The sequence below is a fragment of the Pteropus alecto genome, unplaced genomic scaffold, assembly GCF_000325575.1.
Source record: "Pteropus alecto unplaced genomic scaffold, ASM32557v1 scaffold25, whole genome shotgun sequence".
NCBI lineage: Eukaryota > Metazoa > Chordata > Mammalia > Chiroptera > Pteropodidae > Pteropus > Pteropus alecto.
The window spans coordinates 35,362,776-35,373,678 of NW_006441955.1; the positions used below are offsets into that span (position 1 = coordinate 35,362,776).

At 33.6% G+C, this 10,903-nt stretch overlaps 1 protein-coding gene across 7 annotated transcripts in view; it reads left to right on the forward strand.

Moving 5' to 3' along the window:
• Positions 1-5,039, forward strand: part of KIAA1107 (KIAA1107 ortholog) — an 87,872-nt gene extending 82,833 nt beyond the window's left edge. For all 7 annotated transcript variants that reach the window (XM_025052091.1, XM_015595303.2, XM_006919406.3 and 4 more), the window contains 2 exons: positions 569-2,893; positions 4,173-5,039. In XM_025052091.1, the coding sequence (XP_024907859.1) occupies positions 569-2,893; positions 4,173-4,639 (2,792 nt within the window). In that variant the 3' untranslated portion in view covers positions 4,640-5,039. The remainder of the gene's footprint in view (positions 1-568; positions 2,894-4,172) is intronic.
• Positions 5,040-10,903: the final 5,864 nt, after the last annotated feature.

Genomic DNA, 10,903 nt, shown 5'->3' on the forward strand with positions numbered 1-10,903 from the left:
CAGTTACCAGTTTTGGTTTCCACTGCATATCTAAGTTGTTAACCCTAATAATGATCTATAATAATAATGATCTTGTCATGAGAAATAAATTAGTTTTGTTCATGTTTGAGGGAAAAAATAACAGCAACTTCAACATTTCTATTTTATGTTTAGCTTGATTCTCCTTTTCAGTTGTGTGGAACACAGTCTTTTTTTCCCTCTTTAAAACTTCAAAGGGACATTTCTTCCTGCTCTTTTGGTATAAGGAAATCAGAATTTTCCACCCCCATATATTTATGCAAATCCAATTCTGGCATAAGGATCAAAGCCCTTTACTTGAATAAGAGAGATCCTATTTCAGTAATTTTACTAAAACTCTAGAATAGTCCATTTATTTTTGTAATAGAAAAATATTTTCTTTTTTTATTTTATCATGCCACTAACTCGTAATCTGTAATTGTCCATTTGATTGAAGATGTGTTACCATTTCATTGTTTTATTTATTTTATTTCTTCTAAAGTAATTTAAAAACAAATATTGAATTTCATTCACAAATTGGAAGGTATATTTTTGAATTTTCTTTTCTAAGGATCCCAAGGAGAGTCACCAAATTCAGTAAAATCTTCAGTTTCTTCAAGGCAGTCTGATGGAAATGTGACAAAGTTGGACCACAGTACAACGATGGATAAACAAACACCTAAGAGAAAACTTGTCAAGCAAGGACACACAACTTTGCTCAAGGTTAATGCAAAAAGAGCGGCAATGCCTAAAAACCTAAATCAATCTAGGAAAGGTGAAACTTTGAATAATAGAGATTCAAAACAGAAAATGCTTCCTGGACAGGTAATATTGAAGACTCAGTCTTCTCCTCAAAGACCTTTAAAAAGTGAAACCTCTGTTGTCCAAAAAAGTATGCTTCTTGATGCATGTGATAATAATAACAGGGGCAGTGTTACTGAACAGAAGCCTCACGAACCTCTATTTAATCTCACATCTGAAATTAGAGGTATGGAAGCATTCCATTCATCATGCTCTCCTGACCCACAAAAGCCATTAAACAATCAAGAAAAAGAGAAATTGGTATTAGAATGCCAAAATGTTTCAAATTTGGATAAATCAATAAAACATGAACTGGAATCAAGACAGATTTGTTTAGATAAAAGTAAAACAAAATTTTCTGATCACAAAGAAACAAGTCATTGCAACACAGCTAAACTACATTGTCATTCCAATGGGAGTGATAATGTAGATTCAAAACTTTATAGCACCACTGCCCTAAAATGCATGATTTCAAATCCAAATGAAAACTCTTTGAATTCTAATCCAGTTTGTGATTTAGACTCAACAAATGCAGAGAAAAATCATTCAGTATCAGATAAGGAGAAGCAAATGGGGAATAAAGACACAAACAAAAAATCAAGCATTAAATATGTGAAAAATGTTTTGCCTTGTGTTACTGAAAGGACAAATGGGACCTTAAATACTGTTCTTCAAGGTGACAGAAAATCTAAATTTCATGTAGAACAGACAATTCCCAGTCAGTTATCTGATGACTCTGCTATAAACAAAGATAAATATGCTGCAGCAAACTCAGATAGTTCCTGCAAGTATGTTTTAGAACAAATATCAGGAAAAAATTCTCCTAAAGATATGGAAACAACAGAAACTCCAGAGAGCCATGAAACTCCAGAAGCTCCATTCATGAGCCACTGGAATTTAAGTACCAGTGTTCTGCATCAGAAAGAGAGTCCTGAATCTGATACTGGCAGTGCTACCACATCCTCTGATGACATAAAGCCCAGGTCTGAAGACTATGATGCTGGAGGGTCTCAGGATGATGATGGATCAAATGACAGAGGTATTTCTAAATGTGGTACTATGCTGTGCCACGATTTTCTTGGAAGAAGTAGCAGTGATACCAGTACTCCTGAAGAATTAAAAATATATGATAGTAACTTAAGAATTGAAGTGAAAATGAAAAAGCAAAGTAGTAATGATCTTTTCCAAGTTAATTCGACAAGTGATGATGAGATTCCTAGGAAAAGAGCAGAACTTTGGTCTCGATCTAAAATGGTCCACCCGAGGGAAAAAGAAACTATTCTCCGAGGCAGTGTCCACTTTGCTCAGGAAGTAGATCAAGTTTCTTCCTCAGCAGATGAAACAGAAGATGAAAGATCTGAAGCTGAAAATGTTGCAGAAAATTTCTCTGCACGTAACTCAGCTCCTCAGCAGTTTCAGGGGATAATTAATTTAGCTTTTGAAGATGCAACTGAAAACGAAAGTCACGAGTTTTCTGCAACTAAAAAATTTAAAAGGTCAGTTTTACTTTCAGTAGATGAATGTGAAGAATTAGGATCTGATGAAGGGGAAGTCCATATTCCCTTTCAGCCTTCTATAGATTCTCTTTCACCTTCTGATGTTTTTGATGGCATTTCTCATCAACATGGAAGGACCTGCTATTCCAGATACTCACAAGGAAATGAAGGTAGTATTTTAGAATGTAAACAAGATAAAGGGAATAGCGAATGTAAAAATGAAAGTGCTCTTTTGGGTCTTAGTAGCATTGACTCTTCAAGAAAAGATAAACAGAGTACTTCAGCCACTGGAAAAAAGTACACAATAGATGTCCTGTCCAAAGGAGGCAGACAGCTTCCTCTGGAAGATAAAGTAAAGAGTGGAAGTGATGTAGATAATGACTTGCAGCAACACTGCAAACTCTCAGATAGTGATATAAAATCTCAAGAAAGACCATGTCATTTGGAGCTTCATCAAAGAGAACCCAACACTGACATACCAAAGAACAGCGCTACAAAATCTCTGGACTCCTGTCGGAGTCAACTTCTGTCTCAGGAAGGTCAAGTGAAAGAGAGCCATTCTGCAGCTACCGAAAAAGCTAATATTGCTTTATCTGCAGGTAATGTACAGAAATAGAAATGTTAAATCCATAAGAAAATTAGTTTGTAGAATGTTCAAGTTGTATGTAGCCCTGAATGTTATATTTTAGTTAGATAGAATAATTACTTAAGCAACAGATTCAAATTTTAAATAAAAACTTAAATTTCTTAATAATATTAAAATTAGCTAGTTAGTCTTCACTGTAAACTTAAAATCCTAGTGCAGAATCAATATCTAGTAAAAATTTTGGTTATTTATTAGAGCTAACTTACTTAGAGAGTTTACGTGAAAGAATAAAGAGAAAACCTTATTTCTGTTATTTAGTTATTAATGTCTTATTTAACATAAGAATTCTTGACTATTAGAAATTTTATTTTACATTGGATATGATTTAAGAATTACACTAGTATATATCTGTGAGGGCTGTGCAATAACTATAGTAATATGTAACTAAAAGCACTGAACTATTTTAACTAGATTAATTATTACAATTTATATACGTTTTACAGAGATTAAGACTTTAAGGATCGCTATAATTCTATTCTAAAATTTTCAAGTAAAAAGATAAATTTCCTAAAAGAGAGTATATTTAGAAGCAACAATCGTATATGAAAAAGCCCAGGCTTATTTCACATGTATAAATGATTTCCTGTCTAATTGTTTTATGTGTTTGTCTTCCTTATTATAGTAATTTGAACTAATGACCTACATTTAAAATATGCAATAGTCACTGACTGAGTAGCTATCGTATATCAGAACTAAGAAAAATACTGATCAGTAGTCCCTGTTCAGCAAAATCACAAGAATAGGGAGCTTCTTAAAGTTGTATTTTTTGTCTGTCCTTGCTTGCATCCTTCTTTGCATGTGCAATATACAAATAAGGCTTTAGATAAAATGTATTTATTCTCTTTTCGGAACTGACCTTAAAAGTCACCATCAAATAATCATATCTTTTTTTTCTCTTTAAGTTTTACTGTAGCAAATTAGGTATATGTGCACATTCTTTGTTTATGTTTAAATAATTTCTGTTGTTTTCTGTATTACAAGTTTTCAAATTAAAGTACAGAGAATTATTGTTAGTCACCAGTGTCAATTTTGCTGCTTAACATTATCCTTGAGTTGTTTGGTTTTTTTTAAGATAGAAAAATAAATTCCTCAGAAATCTTTTCAATTTTGTATAAATGTTATTCTTCTCATTCTGTGTTTTTTTGGACTATAACTGTTCTATTGTTCTACAGAACTCTGAGGGTACCAACATGTGCAATTTTTACATTGTGTAGTATTATGAATTATTTCAGGAGACATAGATGATTGTGACACACTGGCACAAACCTACATATATGACCATCGGCCTTCAAAAACCCTCTCTCCAATATATGAGATGGATGTAATAGAAGCATTTGAGCAGAAAGTGGAATCAGAAACACACGTTACAGACGTGGATTTTGAAGATGATCAACACTTTGCAAAACAAGATTGGACATTGTTAAAACAACTGCTCTCTGAACAGGATTCAAACTTAAACATTACAAATTCTGTTCCTGAAGATTTAAATTTAGCACAGTATCTAATAAATCAGACACTACTTTTAGCACGAGACAGCTCAAAACCTCAGGGTAAAGCACATGTTGACACTTTGAACAGATGGAGTGAACTAACCTCTCCACTTGATTCCTCAGCAAGCATCACCATGGCTAGTTTTTCTTCTGAAGATTGTTCACCCCAAGGGGAATGGACAATTCTGGAACTGGAAACTCAGCATTAAGAGTACTAACACTTTGGAAAATGTTAAACTATGCCATCTCTTTATTTTTTGATGTTTATATTATATACAAATGATAATTGCATTAGCCAGAGATAGACTGCCCTTAATATTGAGGGAGTCTTTCCAATTTATTGAAGTAAACATAGTTTATTTATTAATATTATATCACATGTAGAAAATAAGTTTTTCTAAAATTTTTGAGCATGTTTTATTATTAGAGAAATTAGAAGACATATAAAGAAGCCCTTCCTTCAGTTTTCCTTTCCTAACTGATCATTTGTTCACTTACATTCAAGAATTTAAAGTGTGAATGCACAAGTGGATCTGTCTCTTTACTTTTTGCTCGGCATATGATAACATAGTAATTTAACAATAAAAAAACTGTGCTTGTGTCAATTTATGTAGAGTTAATCTATTAATAATATTCAAACTTGGGATCAGTGGACTGGTGTGGTTGAGGCAGACAGCTGAATGTTAGGAAAAAACCTTCACTTCCTCAACAATTCAGGTTCAGGAAATTCTGAAGTAAATGCATCTCAGATTTCAGTCACATTGTTACTAAAACAGAGAAATGAAATCTCACATCACTCTAAATTTGGGGGATATATCCAGAAAGAGACATCTGCCCTTGTTCAAAAGAAGTGGCAAGGAAAACTTCTGTTTTATTGATAGATTTCCTTTATAGTAGTTAATCACTCCCATTTTCCATTTTGTATTAGAGGTATTTTGGAACTGCACCTGCAATAAGCCTGCACTAAATATTAACTCAGAAATGGGTTTATGAGGCAGTTGAGTTACTGAGTTAAACTGCGTGCATGTGCACGCACACACATATATGTTTGCTTTCTCCATTTGTCTATATACTTCCTTAAGACATTGATCAGATTGCCTTTCAGTCTGTAATTTTGGTAGGCAAGGATAAAAATCTTTTCTACAAAATTCCATTGAGAATGAACACTTGGATACCTACTTGATATTGGCGAACATTGCTTTTAGGGTGGTGAGTTAAAATTGGCCTCTCTCGGGTAGGGGGAAGGTAGATGGGGGGAAAATTTAAATAATTTCTTCAATTAAGTAAATAAAAATGATTAAAAAAAAAAAGAATTGGCCTCTCTCAAAAGCTTTGTAACTCATAATTTCAAATATGTCAGAAGTAAGTCTTAGAATTTTGGTTTAGAATTTCTCTTTTAAATGAACAAAGTTTCAAATGGTCAACAATATAATCTGTATATTGCATATCAAAAATCATATGAATGCATGTCAGTGGTTATTCTTATATAATAATTTAATTGCGTTAACATTAACTACTAACCTGTTATACCATAAATCTGCTATGCCTTTTTTAAGTAGAAGCTCTGCAGGGGCACTCATTCATTCAGTCAAGAAATTGGTTCTAGGTACTAAGTTGCAAAGATGAATAAGGTTTGATTCTTGCCCCCTCTCTCTCAAAAAGAGAATTTAGTTTCTAGTGAGGGGAAAAGCCATATAAGAAAAAAGTTAAAATATAGTATTATAAGAACTCTGTATTTTAGCACTAGATGGGAATTTAGACATTAGTCTAATCCTGTCAAATTCCAAAGGACTCTGAAGCCCAGAGGAATTAAGATTGCCCAAGGTCCCACAGCTAATTTGTGGGCTAAAATCCAATATCCTTTAATTTCAATTTGATGTTGTTTCTACCACACAACACACTTCATTTGATTTTTTATCGTAAAACCTAAGAGCAAATACATTTATGGACAGTTTGTATTATAAAGAAGCAATATATGATAGTGTCAGAAACAGCACAAATTCCCAAGACATTTTCTTTTACTCCAAATGTGAAATTGTTTTAGGTGTTATTTTTAATAAACTACCTCAGAAATTCAGAAATTTATAATTGAAACTTCTTTCCCAGTATTAAGGTCTTGAAAACTCTTCTTAACCTACCAGACATTAAAAGTTATTCAATTCTATGTCACATCTGCAAATAGATAATAGGGAAGGCATTTTACTTACATAGTGACCCTTAAGATAATTTCAGAACACGTGTTTTCTCTAATCAAGCTCTTTTATAAACAACATGTCTACCAGTCTGTTTGCTTGGGGACTCTTTGGGCTAGTTCATTGTTCAATAAACATATATTGAAAAATAATTGCCAACATTTATTTAGAATTTATTATATGTTAGACACTGTGCTGAGTGCTTTAAATATGCATAACATTTAATGCTCACAACAGCTCTATGAGGATATGTCTTCTTATCTTTATTTTATACATGAGAAAACATGCAGGGCCCTTACCTTTGATGAGCTACTCTAGTGGAAGAAACTAAAAGAAATAACATACTAAACTATTGTTTGGTAAGATAATAGTTGTATATGGTCAGAGTTGTGGGAGCCCAGAGAGGAGCTATGTATAGCTTATCAGGAAGAGAAGATTAGAGAAAGCTTCTTAGAATTTCTGTAAAGAAGAGGCTTAGTGGCTGCAATCTAGTTGGAAGTGTAGGTCTGGGGACTTGTCTTGAAAATGCACTTGTATAAGAAGTACTTTGCTTTTACTTAGATTATGTGTTACAGATCAATAAAAATATAAATGTTTTTAAATGATGGTTTTATACTAGTTTACATGAGATTGCAAAAACTCTAATCATACCAAAAAAATACAGTTTTATTATATTTATTTTGATTTGGGTTGCTTTGGGAGGATTGGTGAAGGTTATGGATAGAACCTTAAGCCCCTTTATACCATCTCTTGGAGCAACCAGGTAACATGTGACTCTAGCTTTCAAGGATGAATAGGAATTTGCTTAGTGATAGGGCATTCTAGCCACAACTGTACATTAAAGAATGGTGACCAGGATGTGTGTTGGACATAGGGCTAAAAAGCTGAGCTAGAGTTGGATTCTGAAAGTTATTAAATATTATGTTTAAGTAGTCAAAGCCCTGGATTTGATAGGCATTATGTCTTTTTTTCTATTATGATTTCATTTATTTGTTTTTAACTCTGGACAATCTGTTTCCTTTTCTTGGGAAATAGCACCTACAACTCACACTAAGTAGTCATCAAAGTTGTTTTTAAGTCATTATGTAACATAAGCAGGTGTGTTTTAGAACAATAACTGTCAGCAGTAATGAAAATGGCCTGTTTTGTAGAAGCACCCAAATCTCCAAATGCAATTTTAATAATTTTGTCAACCTTAGAAGTGGAGAATGGAGGAGGATTTGGTAACAGAAATATTAGATAGACTGAGATTATAGAACTTGGTGAATGATCGGATAATGAGAGAAAATGGAAAGACCTTTTAAGTCGCTGTCAAAAATAACACCTATTCCACACATATTTGAGAGCCTAATATATTCCCAGAACTATCCTAGTACTAGGGATTAAAAGGTGAATGGCATAGAATCTGTCCTTGAGCATCTCAGTTTAGTGAGGAAGACAGATTGTTGAACAAAAATTACAAAATCTTGATGGTAAGTCACAATAAAGCTCTGTATAAAGTGTAATCAGTGGACAAAGGAGAGGGAAATGATGCAATATACTTGGATAGGCTCCCTTACTATTTTAGGATTAGTAGAATTCACAAGACAAATGAAAAGGCACGCTGTTGGCAGAAAAAGAGTTTAGAGGCAGTGGGGAATTCTGGTGGTTCCATGTGGCTAGAGAGAAGGGAACGGATGGCAAGGACAAGAGATGAAGTTGGCTAGGGACGTTGAGTCCAGAGAGTAACATGATGAAGTTTGCATTTTAGAAAGGTCACACTGGAAGCAGTATGTAGGATGGAATGGAGCAGGATGACAAGGCAGGGAGACTGGTGATGACTTTTAATAATAAAGGCTTGAACTAAAGCAGTGGCTGTGGAGATAAGAATGGATATATTTGAGAGATTTAAGATGTGACTTGGAAAAGCCTAGTGACTAATGGGTTGAGAGGGTGGAGTCATCCTAAAAGACTCAGGTTTCTAACTGGGGAGCCTAGGTGGTTGATGTTGTCACTAACCAAAAATTGAAGCAAGTTTAGGAGTGAGGATGAGATTAATTTAGGACATAGTTCGAGATGCCTGTGGAACAGTCAAGGAGTTGAGGACAAAATACTGTGGAAAAGTCAGAAAAGAAAAGCCTGAGGTGAGTGAAAAGGAATATTGAGAAGTAAGAGAACTAGGAGGCCAAGGTGAGGAGTGATGAATGTATAATCTCACTACTAATCAAAGAAAAGCAAATGAAAACATTCTACTTTCACTTATCAAATTGGCAAGGATTTTAAAAGGTCTTTAAGAAATTCAATGTTAGCAAGAGAATAAGTTTGGGATCTTCAAATGCTGGCATGGGAATGTAAATTATCTTTCCAGGAAGTAATTAGGCAATCTATATCAAGAATGTTTATAACTTCATATCCTTAACCTAGTTCTTTCCCCTCTTGGGTTCTATCATTAGGAAATAAGAATCTGAAACAGATTTGTCTAAAAATGTTATAAGAAAGCTAGATATATTAGTGAAAATTAAAAACTAGCTAAATGTCAACAGGAGAAAGGCTAAGTAATTTATGGTATATTTCTGTAACACATTATGCAATGATTAAGGTTATTTCCAAAATATCTGTTTACTGCCAAGGGAAGACACTTATAAGAAAAAAAAAAACAGAATATATATTTAGAAAGATAATATCCAATTTTCTACACTTACAGGTACGTAGAAAAAAGAGACTGGAGGGAAATAAGTAAAAATGTTAATGGTTGTTATGGTCAAGTGGTGCTTATTACTTTTATCTTTAACATATATTTTCCATGTTTTCTACAAGGCACAGAAAAATAAGTGGGTTGGTGTGTTTTTAGATAAATAGTAGCAGTTAACAGTGTCAAATGATAATTGAGGTATCAATTAAGGTGACACCTAGTCCATTGGATTTGGACATTAGGGTTTTATTGGTAGATTTGTCAATGGGTTGGGGGGGTTATTTTATTTTATTTTTAAAGTAGTAGTAAGGGCAGAATCTAGACTACAATGGGTTGAAAGGTAGGCAGGAAGTAAAGTAGAACTTATTCTTTCAAGGAGCTTGACTGTAAAGGAGGCAGGAGTAGTTTAAAGATACTGTTATTTTTAAGATAAAACAGTTTGAAAATAAGTTGGGAATAATCAATGAATCAGGGACCACCAAGGAAAAGGCAGGAGAAGGCAGGATCAAGCACAAAGAGTATTAACTGATACAAGGCATTTCAAAAAACTTCAGGTGTTTAATATAACTTAAGTACCAAATGCACGTAGGAAAGCAGTGGAAGATAAAACTGGAAAAGTGCAGGCGGGCCAAAATACGAAGAGCCCTGTAAAGCACACAAAGGACTGTGAGAAAACATATTTTTAAAATTTTTAAATCAAATGTAAACACATTATAGGACTTTTTAAAATTAAGATTACTCTAGCTGTACAATGTAAAAAATATCTGGGAAGGAGAAGAGACTGGAGGAAGGAAGACCTGCAAGGGGGTCACTGCAATATAATAACATTTTTAAAAAATAGGCTCACACTAAGGAAGTTATAGTGAGCATAGAAATAAGAATATGGATTTGAGAGAGAATTAGAAGGCAGAATGAACAAGATGTGGTTGCCAACTGGGTATGAAGACTTGGAAGAAGGGATAAAGATGATTTCCTCCCCATATCCCAGAATTCTAAGAGGTAAAAAATGGAAGGCTGATTGTTCCTGGTTGAAAAAAGATCATTTTCAATTTGGACATGTCTCTAGGATACAATTGAGACAACCAAGGTACACAATAATGTCTTTCAAAATTTAGAAACTCAACAAACTTTGATCTCTACACTCTCCACTCCATCTTCCGTTAGGTGTTTTTGGCAAGGGAGAGAGGTGTGGACTTGGTTTGGCTCAGTTTAATGATCTATCGCAAGAGATATTTTGGAGTTGGTATTGTCTACATACTCTTCTCCAGTAATATATTATTTTCATATTGTAAATTCTTATACCAAGACTACTTTGAACCCAAGCTTGCTAGATATGGGAAATGTACGTTTCTATCATGTTAATACTGCACAAGTTACTTTTAGAAAAAGAACCATAAAAAGGGGGTTTTTGAAAATATGAATAGAGTCAATAAGTAATAATAAATTTGATAAGTGGGAATATTATAAGATAGTGAATCTCCACAAACCCATTTTATTTTTATTTTATTTTTTAATTAGGTTTATTGGGGTAACATTGGTTAATATAATTATATAATTTGACATCTATATATTCTATTGTGTGTTTACCAAAGTCCAGTTTCCTTCAGCTG